At 39.9% G+C, this 13,438-nt stretch overlaps 1 protein-coding gene across 8 annotated transcripts in view; it reads left to right on the top strand.

Annotated features, from left to right (window-relative positions):
- The window catches only part of LRCH1 (leucine rich repeats and calponin homology domain containing 1), a 210,455-nt gene that overhangs the window by 153,407 nt on the left and 43,610 nt on the right, over positions 1–13,438 (top strand). For all 8 annotated transcript variants that reach the window (XM_017535976.2, XM_017535980.2, XM_017535981.2 and 5 more), the window contains exons 10-13: positions 2,569–2,636; positions 4,627–4,713; positions 8,912–9,001; positions 9,112–9,148. In XM_017535976.2, coding sequence (XP_017391465.1) covers positions 2,569–2,636; positions 4,627–4,713; positions 8,912–9,001; positions 9,112–9,148 — 282 coding nt within the window. The remainder of the gene's footprint in view (positions 1–2,568; positions 2,637–4,626; positions 4,714–8,911; positions 9,002–9,111; positions 9,149–13,438) is intronic.

Here is a 13,438-nt window from a genome sequence, read left to right as displayed (position 1 = left end):
TAGCTGGGTGTGATGGTGTGCTTCTCGAGTCTCAGCTGCTCAGCATGCTGAGGAGGGAGGATCACTTGAGCCTGGGAGGTTGAGTCTTCAGTGAGCCATGGTTGCACCACTGCACTCCAGCCTGGGTGGAGGAGCGAGACACCTTCTCAAAAAAACAGAGTTCTGTGCTTTATGTAATCCTGTTTTCTTTACTGAATAAGCATCTTGGACCTTTGTAACCACAGTCAATTTTCATTATTCACAGCAGTTATATTGTGGGACATCACTGTGCATATTGAATTATCCAATACTGAGACATCACTTATTGGGGAAATAGAGGGCTGGGTTCCTGCAAGCCTCTGGTCACAATATTTTTGTCAACCAGTTAACACATAACCTTGGTTTGTGTGCATTTCTTTTTAAAGATACCTTATTCAATATATAACCAACAGCACTGGAACTCATGCCTGAAGGAAGCCTGTCTAACACACGTATTGTTCTCTGTAAGGCGTGTCACGGCTTTCTTGGGCTTCAGAGCACAAGGCAGCACTTCAGCACTATGTTCGGACCCATTTTAAAGTGAAATCACCAAGAAAAAGCACAGCGGTGTGAAAACATGACACTAACTAGACTATGGAAAAGGCCACTTATTTGCAGTAATGAAAGAAGAAAGCAGAGTGTCACCTCGTTCCACCTGATCTAGGAACATGCACATCCTGACTCAAGTTTTTCACCACGCTGCAGATGTCTGCAGACGGCCTCCAGAGCACGTCGAGCACTGGTTTGGGAACTGAAAATACCTGTTAGTGAGTAGGCAAACTCACACATGTAGAATCCACAGATAAGGAGAAGCAACTGTGTAACCATTTAACTTCACAAAAGCAGCCCAGTGAGCCTGTTTTGCCTAGTGAAAAAATGAGACATTTTATACTATTGGCTACTTTTGGTTTTGAAACAAAAAAATTACAAAGAAATACCCGATGCTCCTATGGTTGAAACCCAACAAAAAGAAATAAGAACACGTTGTCTTGATCATTGCTGGTAGTATATTTTTAGCCATGAATTTTTCTATCATTTGGAGTGTGGAGAGCGGCACATTTATACGTTGACTATATTGTACAAGAAAAGTATAATCACTATAGAAAAAGTCCAAGTGTTTTCCCAGCCAGAGTTCCAGCATTGGGCAGCTAGCCATGTCCTCGGGAAATGTCTTGTCCTAACAACACATCTGGAGGACTGGCTGGTCCCGAGTTAGCTACTGATATGTCGGAATCTTGACACCAAAAGTGGTCCTTTTGGCTGCGGTTCTCTCCTTGCCAGGGAAACGTAGCCCTGTTCAGGTTGGCTTTTGTTCTAGCCATCAGCTGGGTTAAAGCAGCATTTCTCTGTGTCAGAGATGAACATGCAAGGCCCGTGGTGAGACATGCCTTTCTAAATAGTCGCTGCCACGACAGTGTCGCTTTGTAAAGCAGTGGGGTGGAGGTACAGGGAGAACGTTTGAGTGAATTCCGGATGTCGTACACATGAAAACTATTAGATGCAATCAGAAGCACTTTTCTGTTGTTAAATGTTTTATACTTGTCTCCTTTCCCCGCTACACACATGCGTGCACACTCCATATCCCTGCTCTCACAAACACTAGAGTGCATCTTCACAGGTGACCCACAAGCCCAGGAGAGGGATCTCTCAATATGAGGAGGTGCTAAAAGGGAAACAGAGAATCCGGTGAGGCTTTAAATTTCTGATGATAAGTTAACAGATGCTGTGGTCCTGGGCCACATTTTTTTTTTTTTTTTAATTTAAAAATTTTGCCGGGCACAGTGGCTCACACCTGTAATCCCAACACTTTGGGAGGCTGAGGCGAGTGGATCACCTCAGGTCAGGAGTTCAAGATCAGCCTGGCCAACATGGTGAAACCCTGTCTCTATACTAAAAGTACTAAAAAATTAGCCGAGAGTGGGGGTGCGGGCCTGTAGTCCCAGCTACTTGGGAGGCAGAAGTTGCAGTGAGCCGAGATCACACCACTGCACTCCAGCCTGGGCGACTGAGCGAGAGTCCATCTCGAAAAAAATAATAATTATGGTAAAATACTTACAAAATGTACCACCTTAGCTATTTTTTAACCACATTCACCTTGTGTGGACTATCTCCAGAACTCTTCTCATCTTGCAAAACTGACCCTGTGTACCCTTGAAATAACAACTCCTATTTCCCTCCTATTGCTGCCCCTGGCAGCAAGCATTCTAACTTTCTGTCTGGATGAATTTGATTACTGTAGACACCTCATATAAGTGTAATGAGTACAGTATTTTTCTTTTTGTGACTGGCTTATTGCACGTAGCATAATGTCCTCCAGGTTTATGAATATATATGACATGCATGAGAATTTCCCCTTTTTAAAGGCTGAGTAATATTGTGCATGTACATACCAGATTTTGTTTATCCATCCCTCCATAGATGGCTGTTCAGCTTGTTTCCAGCTTTCAGCTGTTGTGAATAACGCTGTTATAAACCTGGGCTGGGCAGGTTTGGGCTCCCGACTGCTGAGTAGCCAGTGGTTTTCAGGAACCCTGTGTGTTTTGTCCACAGGCAAGGGCAGAAGACTGTGAGGAGCTGTTACGGATAGAAGAGGATGCGCACTGGCAAACTGAGGGCATGTGAGTGCCGAGGGCTTGGTTACGAGCCATCATCGCTCTCAAGTCTGTTTTGCAAGCAGACGGGCAGCCCTGTTGTGAGAGAATTTTGGTCTGCTTTTCTGTGGGCAAGCTGATATTCTTACAGACAATATTGATGAGAAGTCGCCAGTTTTTCTCTGTCTGATGCTTTTTGTTATGGTATTGGGCAGTACAGACCTCTTCATTGGTCCTGAGTCTTATCTGCTTTGAGGCTGTGGGTAGTAATGTGATTCAGAGAATGAGCTAGAATTTATAGACTGGAGGGAGGTTCCATCTTCCTTACAATTGCCTAAACGAGCCAACAGCTGGACCTGAAGTGATCTGTAGTGCTGACCTCCTTCTCTACCCCAAGCCGTCCCCTTCAAGATCTGAGAACACCATCGACTTCTGGTCCCAAGACTTTTAACAGCCAGAGCTACCATTTATTAAATATCATGTGCCAGGCCATAACTCATTTCATCTTTACAACAGTCCTAACAGATAAGCTCTGTCCTTGTCCCCCATTTCACAGATGACACAACTGAGGCACAGAGAGATTGGTCATCTTGCCGCCAGGTCACAGAGGGCCGGCATTTGAACCCAATAACTCTTGTATAGACAGATAATCCTTCTACTTTACTGTCTAAAAGTATTTACTTAGCAATATTTACAGGGGACGGGGGTGAGTGATCCCATCAGACAGTAAACCGTGTCTAGGGGAATTGAGTTTGGACCATGTGGCATAGAGTATAGTATCTGTTCCCACGATATTTATTTCTATGATCTGGGAGGCAGGTGTGGACTGTTCCATCATACCTTGTAGGCTTTTTCTTCTTAGTGAGGATTTATCCTATTAAAACTTTTCTCCATACAGAAAGTCATTGGCTTATGTTCTATAGCGGGAAGGGCTTGCCGTGATCAAATCTCTCTTGTCCTTTAAAAACATTGTAAGGGCCGGGCGCGGTGGCTCACACCTGTAATCCCAGCACTTTGGGAGGCCGAGGCGGGTGCATCACGAGGTCAAGAGATCGAGACCATCCTGGTCAACACGGTGAAACCCCGTCTCTACTAAAAATACAAAAAATTAGCTGGGCATGGTGGCGCGTGCCTATAATCCCTGAGGTAGGAGAATTGCCTGAACCCAGGAGGCGGAGGTTGCGGCGAGCCGAGATCGCGCCATTGCACTCCAGCCTGGGTAACAAGAGCGAAACTCTGTCCGAAAAAAAAAAAAAAAACATTGTAAAGTTCCTCTCCAGTCACTGTCTGTATTATCGGCAACTCACTGGATATGCTGCTAAGAGCCAAAGAGGCCGAGCTCGATTATACAATCGGAATCATAGGGAAAGAGGCAGTTGTTTTTAAACTATATAAAGTTTTGGAAACTCCATTCTCAGTCTTATATCGACTGTTTTCCATCCTGGCCGTAAACCAGGATTAGCTGTAGAGCTTTATAAAATGCCGAACCCCTAGTCAGACCCATTTGGAAGTATAGGGCCTGGCATGGTTTTTAAGCTCCACAGACGATTTTCCTGCATCTAGAGTTTGGACTGAGAACGACTGCCCCACAATGAAACTCTGTATGCATGAAAGTAATAAAACTGGTTGAACTGGAGTTGGAAGGCCCAGAAATAGTACAGACCCGCCCAGCTGATCCCCCCACGAACCCTCCTAGATCTCAGTAAAGCACAACTGTGAGAGACTCTCATCTAGTCCGTTGCCTGATTGTGCACGGGAGCAGTTAGGGGTGCACAGGCATGAAAATCTTAAGGGAGCTGCTTTACAGCAGAGCTGGGCTTCCCCTACTCAGGGGATCTTCCCACCACACTCTGGCATCCCACCCCACAAGGTACAAACACATTTTCACCATAACACTGAATTTGTCAAAGTCACTTCTCTATGTTAGATGGATTTTTGTAAGTTTGCTTTTAAGAAATTTGATGATATTCATGTTGTATTGATCATTTTCATTCTTATGCTTGATTTCATGTTACAGAATAAGTTCATCCAAAGATCAGGACATGGATATAGCAATGATCGAGCAGCTGAGAGAAGCAGTAGATTTGCTGCAAGATCCCAATGGGTATGTGTGTGTCCTTGGTCCAAATTGTATGTGTCAGTAATGCATACTAATGTATTAAGTACGTTGTCTAAATTCCTAAAATACCTACACAAACAATTTTGGCTCAGTTCAGCTACTAACAAGGCAAAGTCATGTTTATTGCCTGTTTTTCCAACATGCAAAAGTAAAAGAGTAAAATTTCTGGAGGGACTGAGATCAGCTTCCCCTTTTTCCACCCTTTATTGAGTTCATTCACCTGTCAAGAAATTCATATGGAAATTTTTGGTATAAGTCTTAGAAAACAAAAATACAGTAAAAGTACATATTATATATTGCTTAAAGTGTAAGTCTCTGATTTATAAAAAAAAAATGAAGAAAATTTTTTCCAAAAAGGAAAGAATTGGTATATCAAATAGTACTATATTTATCTGGGGTTGTGCCAAATATATATTAACTAAAGAATATATTTCTAAAGATTGGGGATACAGGATAATTTTTAAATCTGAATTTACTTTGATTAGTAATAGGCACTACATGCAGTGGATATGTGGATAATATTTTTTGATTTCTTAACTAATGGTAATGGAATTCCATGGACAAAATATTTTCAGGTAAACAATAGCAGGTATCATGTATGAGGTTAAATAACTACACGATCTCTAGAGAACTAGAGGGCTTGGTAAACTGATGTGGTCTTATAATATGATGAGCACGGGAATCACATGGCAGCAATCCAGCTGGGTTCTCTGCAAATTTATGAAAAGGTTAGTTAGTGTATCCAAGAATGCCAACGAGAATACACCACCAGTGTTGTCTGACCCTGGAAGAATAGTGGTGGATCAGTTTGGTACAGCTGGAAATCTTTTGCAATTGATTTGAAAAGTGTTTCAATTCTGCCGACATTAATTAAGTGCTTGGAATATGGGAAGATGTGCAGTGTGCACCTTGGGGGATGTAAAGATGGACAAGACACAGCCCTTGCCTTCTGAGAATTTAAACTAGAATAGATAGAGATTGCCTTGAGCAGTTGTTTATAAGTGTAATTGGGCCAGGCACAGTGGCTCGCGCCTGTGATCCCAGCACTTTGGAAGGCCAAGGCAGGCAGATCACTTGAGGCCAGGAGTTGTAGACCAGCCTGGCCAACATTGTGAAACCCTGCCTCCACTAATAATACAAAAATGAGCCTTAGTATGTTACCAAGTCGAAAAACATATAAAACTTTGAAATGAATTCTAAGAACGTATCCTAAGAGATAAAAAGACATGAACAAATTGATTTGGGATAGAGAAGGAGGGATAGGTATTTTTAATAGCAAATATTTGGAAAAAAGAGAAATTAACAATTTGGGGATACTTTAAGTATATTATGGTCGCTGATAAGATGGAATTTGATGTGGCCAATAAAATGTTTTGTAAAGTTTCTAGTGATATCTTAGAATGCTTAGTATATAATTTTTTTAAAGTATGTAAAAGTGCACAATGTTTGATCCCAATTATATAGATAGAATTAGGTACCAATTGTGCAGGAAATTTAAAAAAACTGGGAGGAAATATGTTAAAATGGATTTTTTTGGTAGTTATTGCTTAATTATTGTATTGTAGATACTCAATGGTAGGTGCTGTTGTTCTTTTGTGATCATTTGAAAATGGGTGGTGAGAGGATGGGAGGGAACAGCTGAAGGTGTTTTAGGCCTGAGCTCTGGCATCTCAGTATCTGACATGGGGAACCTAGAGGGATAGCCAGTTACAAGAGGAAGATGTTGGGTTCAGCTTAGGATAAGCTGAATAGAATTTGAGGTGCCAGTGTAGCGATGCCCATAGAGCTGCTAGATGTTTAGTTCTAGTGCTTAGAGACTTAGATTTGAAAGTCATTTTTGATCAGGCGCAGTGGCTCACACCTGTAATCCCAGCACTTTGGGAGGCTGAGGCAGGCGGATCACGAGGTCAGGAGATGGAGACTATCCTGGCTAACATGGTGAAATGCCATCTCTATTAAAAATACAAAAAATTAGCAGGATGTGGTGGTGGGTGCCTGTAGTCCAAGCCACTCTGGAGGCTGAGACAAGAGAATCATTTGAACCTGGGAAGCAGAGGTTTCCGTGAGCTGAGATCGTGCCACTGCACTCCAGCCTGGGTGACAGAGTGAAACTCTGTCGCCAAAAAAAAAGAAAGAAAAGGAAAAAAAGTCATTTGCATAAGATGCCACAGAAACAGAAGCTGTGTAGAGGATAAGGAGCTCAAGGGCAAGCGTGTTGATGGGAAGGGAATGTGAGCCCAGGAGAGGGCCTTAAAGGCCTGACGTGATGGGGACAGGGCCCCAGTTGGACCCAAACTTTATATTGTTTTAATACTCTGTCTTAAATTTTGCATCACTTTCCCAACAAACACTTCTTAACAAAATCTAGATTGATTAATAAAGGAGACCAAATAGCAGTGGCCTGAGTATCTGGGGCTGGAACCCAGGAGTGAGACATAAATGATCAGGAGGAAATGGCTCCAGGTTCTGGGCCCCGGGTTCTTCATCCTCTGTTGGGAAGTGGGTTGGACTGAGGATCTCTAGACACTTCTTCAGCTCTGAAATGTCTGAGGCAATGAATCGCTAAGGATGTTGAACAAGTCAGGGTGGGTGGGGTATGTCTCACATGGTGGAAGAAAACCTTCCCAACTCACCTTCCAAGTGATACTTGCTTTGCATCTTTATGGAGTACTATTTTAAAATATATTATGTTGTAAAATTTTATATGGATTTCATTTTCTTTCTAAAATAATCCACTACTTTGGCTGCTTGAAATCATTTTTATCCTGAAATAATTATTATAATATGACATCTAATTTTATACTATTTCTGTGAGCCAGTGTAATAGTCATAAAGAGCCCTGGTTTTGCTTCTGAGACAGATAGGATATTTCAAGATGTCATTTATTTCTAACTGCTCTGGGACTGAACATTAGTAATAAAAAAAGTCCCTACATACACGTTGTGTTTTTTCTTTTATCTCATATTTCATAGATCCAGAAATGTTTTCTTTTTTAATTAAGCCATTGATTGTAGGATTAAATTTTAAAAGTTTACCTTTTATGCATCAGAAAATGTAGTTGGCTATTGCTGTCCTGTCTTTACCTTGGTTCCTTCTCTCAAGGCCTTCTGATTGGTAGGCAGCATTTTTATAGGCATCTATCATATAAACTCATCCCTATTTAAGATGACTTTGTAGCTTTTATATAGCTTACAAAAATTCCTGGCTTTATAGATCTTTAAGAAACAAATCCTCACCTCTTAAAATTGCAGACATTTAGAAACGATGTGAGACTATTTCAGAAGAATGTATATCAAATTGCTTATGATTTTTTTAGTGAGAGATATAGTATATATCTTCCTATTAAAACCAAATGCCATTGGTACATAGAGTATTATGTAATACTCTTAGCAACTTGACTTGCTTCTATAAATTAATAAAGTTCTAAAATAAAATTTAGTTTATGCTATACTACCTATCAAAATTTTGATTTCATTAAAAATTACCATTATAAAGCCGGGCGCAGTGGCTTACGCCTGTAATTCTAGCACTTTGGGAGGCTGAGGCAGGTGGATTACCTGAGGTCAGGAGTTCAAGACCAGCCTGACCAATATGGTGAAATCCTGTTTTTTTTTTAAAAAAAAAAAAAGAAAGAAATTACCATTATATTAAAAACAAGTTGGACTGTATTACCAATAGCAGGTGGAATATTATATTTTGGCACATGGTGGGGAAATACTGTACAACTTGAAATGTCTGTCATAAACTCCTCCTCACTGAATCCTAAAGATAAACGTAACTTTTTAGTACATTAAAAATTTAAACTGGCCGGGCACAGTGACTCAGTAATCCCAGCACTTTGGGAGGCCGAGGCGGGCGGATCACAAGGTCAAGAGATCGAGACCATCCTGGCCAACATGGTGAAAACCCATCTCTACTAAAAGTACAAAAAATTAGTGAGGCGTGGTGGTGCGTGCCTGTAATCCCAGCTACTTGGGAGGCTGAGGCAGGAGAATTGCTTGAAACCGGAAAATGGAAGTTTCAGTGAGCGGGGATCATGCCACTGCACTCCAGCCTGCCGATAGAGGGAGACTTTGTCTCAAAAAATAAAAATAAAAAATAAAATAAAATAAATAGGACCAACAAAATTTATTAACAATAAAAGTTTAATAAATTTACTAATACCTTTTTTCCTACTCTTTAGGTTAAGCACAGATATTACAGAGAGAAGTGTTTTAAACCTGTACCCTATGGGATCAGCAGAAGCCTTAGAATTACAAGATTCTGCACTGAAGTATGCTTACCTTTTATAACAAATTATGTTTTCTCTTTATAATACATTGAAATTTGTATGCTTTAAATTCTACTTTATATCTTTTTTTTTTTCTTCCCTTGTTCTCACAGTGGTCAAATGCAGCTGGAGATATCTCCGATGTGTGAGGTAAGTCTGCTGTTGGATTCACCAGAACTCTGTGCAATGTTTTGTCATGGAATACTGGCCACCACATTCTGTAAAGATTTGTCAGGGAGTAGTAAAACATCTGTATTAATGAGGCCAATATTCAGATTTGTTCAGGACACATTTTTCAACTTGTTGATGCATTTACCTCTTTAGTTCTGCATTTCTATTATAGCTCACCCTCCATGAAAGATGAGACTCGGCTATTTCTATTAGATTCTGTAGATATTTTACCTCAGATCATCTTGCTGAGTTAAGCAATGTAAACGAAAATACATAGGGAACCTGCCTGCGTGTGAGAACCTGAAGGAGGACCATTCATCGTAGATTTTAGAGCCAAGAAGAAGTCTGGGAATTGGCCAGTTGGAAATTAGCTAGGAAAAACCTGAAAGACAAGAGCAAATGATTTGGGAATGTCTAGGAGGATTAAAAGAATGTCATGAAGAGAAACAGCTGGGGATATTTGAGGACAGGGTAAGGATGGGTTCGGTAGAGTTACATGGAGTTAGTGTAACTCATGAGTGGATGTAAAGAAAGCAGTTTTGACATTAAACTAGAAATGAGCTTAGAATGTCTCAAAGCAAGAATAAGTTACCCCGGTCATAGAGAGATAAGTCTGAGCTGGTGATTTGGGAGTGAAACATAGATTACAACCCATTTCATGAATGGATTTAGGAGGCTAATTTAGGCACCAGGATTGTGTACAGTTTATGCCCCCCCCCCCGGGGTGTTTGCACATGTACTATAGTAAAGTAGTTTCAACACTCTGAACTTAGCCTCTATGTTAAAGAAATAAGAAAAAAGGAACTATTAATATGAAAGGAAAAGCCATGTTGCTAGAGAGTGTGGTTTCATTGTTAAGCTCAGTGACTTGGAATTATATTAGGTATCAGTCCCGTCTCAAAGACTGGCTAACTGTGGGCAGCTTAATTAACCTTTGTAAACATTCATTACTGTAATTGGGATCCTAATACCTACTATAAATATCAAATTAGGAATTTTGATTTGGAAAATGTCACATGATATAAGGTACCCAAATGTTAGCTATTAGCTTACTTGTCTGTGATTGCCATTGGTGTGGCCTTTAAACAGCATTACTGTACCACCTCTTCCTTGGGTGGAGGTGTCATTGAATCACCCAATAGTGGAACACTGGAAGTCTTTTATGTACAGTCTCCCCGGACCCTTTTCATCAACCTCTTTGTTTGAGATTAATTTTGGTTCTGTGCAGACTTAACATCTTTTTTAACTTCTTATTTGGAAGTAATTTTTTAAATTAAATTTTATTTTTTTGTAGAGGTGAGGTCTCGCTTTGTTGCCCAGGTTAGTCTCGAACTGCTGGCTTCAAGCGATCCTACCTCTTCAGCCTCTCCAAGTGCTGGGATTACAGGTGTGAGCCACCTATAATCAAAGTGGAAATAATTTTAAACTTATAAAAGGTTGTAAAAAATTTGCAATGGTCTACAAAAGCTTGGAAAAATGATAATCTTATAAAATTAGATTAACTAATTATTAACATTTTATCACATTTATTATATTATTTGTTCTCTTTCTCTCTCTCTGTCTGTCCATACACACAGTTCTTTTTCTGAAAGTAAGTTTCACGCATCATGTCCTTTATCCCTAAAGATTTTAGTGTGTATTTGTGTATAAATATTTATATATATTTGTATATTTTCTGAAAGTAAGTTTCACACATCAAAGTCCTTTACCTCTAATCATTTTAGTGTGTATTTGTTCTCTCTCTCTTTCTCTGTCTCTCCGTACACACAATTCTTTTTCTGAAGTAAGTTTCACAAACATTTTGGTGTTTATTTTCTAAGAATATGGATTTTTATCTTATACAATCAAATTCAGTTATCATCTTCATAAATGAATATTGATAACATATTTGCATCTAATCTATCATCCATGCTTCAGATTTGTCAGTTGATCTAATGACGCTCTTCAGAGCATTGTTTTTCTTTCAGCGTAAGATTCAGTCTAGTTGCAGATACTGCATTTTATTGTCAGGTGTCTACGGCCTTCTTTTATCTGGAACATTTTCATGACCTTTCTGTGATTTTTATAACCTTGAAATTTTGAAGAAAACAAACCTCCACCTTTTTAATATAATGTTCCTCATTTTGTGTCTGTCTGACGTTTCCTCATGATCAGGTTGAGCCTCTGCATTCTGATTTAGAATACTGCACGGGCGATGTTGTGACCATCTCAGGGTGCCACATTTGGGGCTACACCATGTCCATCTATTCCTCTTTGGTGATGTTAATTTGATCACCCAATCAAGGTGTAACCCCATTTCTCCACTGTGTAATGACTGTTTTATTTTTTGGTTGCAACTAACAAGCATTCTGTGATGGATGGTTCAAGACCATCTCAGCATCCAGCTGCAGACCCACTTTTGACTCTGGTAAAATAGCTGGCCACCTGTGTGCGTGATTTCAGGAGCACAAGAAAGACACAAAACTTCCAGAAAAATATATATCCCCTCTGTTTTTAACATACCATTGGATGGTCATTCCAATAATTTTGTCTTCTACTAACATGTGTATATTCCTGATTTTTAAAAAATCATGTGCTTTATGTATGTAAAATACATGTGCTTTGTATTTTACATAAGTTATTGTTATTTCACTTCTTCAACAAATATTCGTTGATTGCCTCCCATGTGTCAAACACCACTCTGGACACTGAGAAGGTAGCATTAAAGACACAGAGGTCCTACACTTAGGAGTTTACATTCTAGATAAGGTGTAAGTGAAAAGTAGGAGTTACCATGCCTGAGTGACGATGCAGGACTTAAGCTCAAGGTCAAGTGACTGGCTAGGTCACTTGCATGTGAAAGGCTAGGCCCTGCTTGCCCACTGCAGCATACTGCCTTTTCATGCTGTAGACCAGGGGCAATGCTGAGTCCTGTCATGCTTACAAGCCTTAGTGGTGTCTGATTCCATCAAACCTTTTCTTCAGAGCAGATCTTGGCAGAAGAAAAGCCATGATACTTCTGTGTGCATGAGCAATGCTTCCAGTAATGTGAATGAGGATGGAAGGAACAAGGGATGGGTATATACTAGATACAGACTGAGCCCAGTTCATAGTTTTATCTAGGTCTAGTTTTCATCCCATTTTTTAATTTCATAGCAATATATGCACTGATTTACTAACTACCCAATTCCAGTGGCTATTAGGAATTGCTACTGTTATTAAGCATTTTGGTGGCTTGGAAAGGAATGTTTAAATGTCACATTACCTTAATATCAGTCCAAGACTATTTTATATAGAGCTTCCTCCCATTTTCCCATCAGCAAAGGTGAACTATATCTTTGCAGTCAGTTCTAGATTTTCAAAATTGATTTCTGTTTATTGATCTCCTCTTTATTTCTCCTGTTGTTTGTGTTTCTCATTGGATAGCACAAATACTTAGGATTCTCACTTGAAATGGGACCTGACTCAGTGCCTGGCATGCAGTCAGTAGTTAGTGAGGATTCCTGGAAGGGCGGGAAGAAGAAAGGGAAAGAGAGAGGAAATTAGATGATAAGGATTAGGGTTTGGTAAGCGAAATTTCATTGTACTGCTTATTTGATGTACAGATCTCTGGGTCTTAACTAATAGCTGCAAACACTCCATTGTTTAGGTAAAGTGTATATTATGTTCCTCTAAATTCATTTCCTTGTGCTTGTCTAAATTGAAAACCATCTGATACTTTTCCACAGGCTCATAAAGCTTCATGGGTTCTTCCTGAAGTTTAGCCATGCTTGCTACCATTATATTATGTGGAAAAGACTATATCCTCCTAAAGTAGGAAACTTGACTTCCAAGTCATATATCAATCATTTGGTCAGTTGGGCCAGCCCAGCTTCCCTCTAATGATGAGTCTGTTTTTTCCATCAGCCAAGGCCATTAAGCTGGTAGGCATTGAGCTGCAGCTCTGCACAGGAGCTGTGCTCAGTGCTGTGAGGGCCTCCTAGCCAGCTACTGCACAGTTGCCTCCAGAATGAACTTTCTGCTCTAACTGGGCAGATTGTATTACTCCTCTGTACTCACAGAATATACCAGGTCCAACCTTACTTAGCACCTTTATTTTAGCATGCTACTTAAAATGAGTTTGAACTTTCACTCTGAGTTTTAAAAAGGTATATACACCTGTGTCCATAATTTTGGGAGTCCCTAGAAGATAGAAAACCTCAAGAAAAAAAAGAGATACTTTTATTCTGTCTCCAACTTACAGTGTTTTGTTCTATTTTAATGTAGGTTTTTTTTTTTTTTTTTTTTTTT

This window comes from Cebus imitator, unplaced genomic scaffold (assembly GCF_001604975.1).
Source record: "Cebus imitator isolate Cc_AM_T3 unplaced genomic scaffold, Cebus_imitator-1.0 Scaffold94, whole genome shotgun sequence".
Taxonomy (NCBI): domain Eukaryota; kingdom Metazoa; phylum Chordata; class Mammalia; order Primates; family Cebidae; genus Cebus; species Cebus imitator.
Note: the sequence above shows the minus strand (reverse complement) of the source record. Positions and strands in the feature narration are given on the sequence as shown.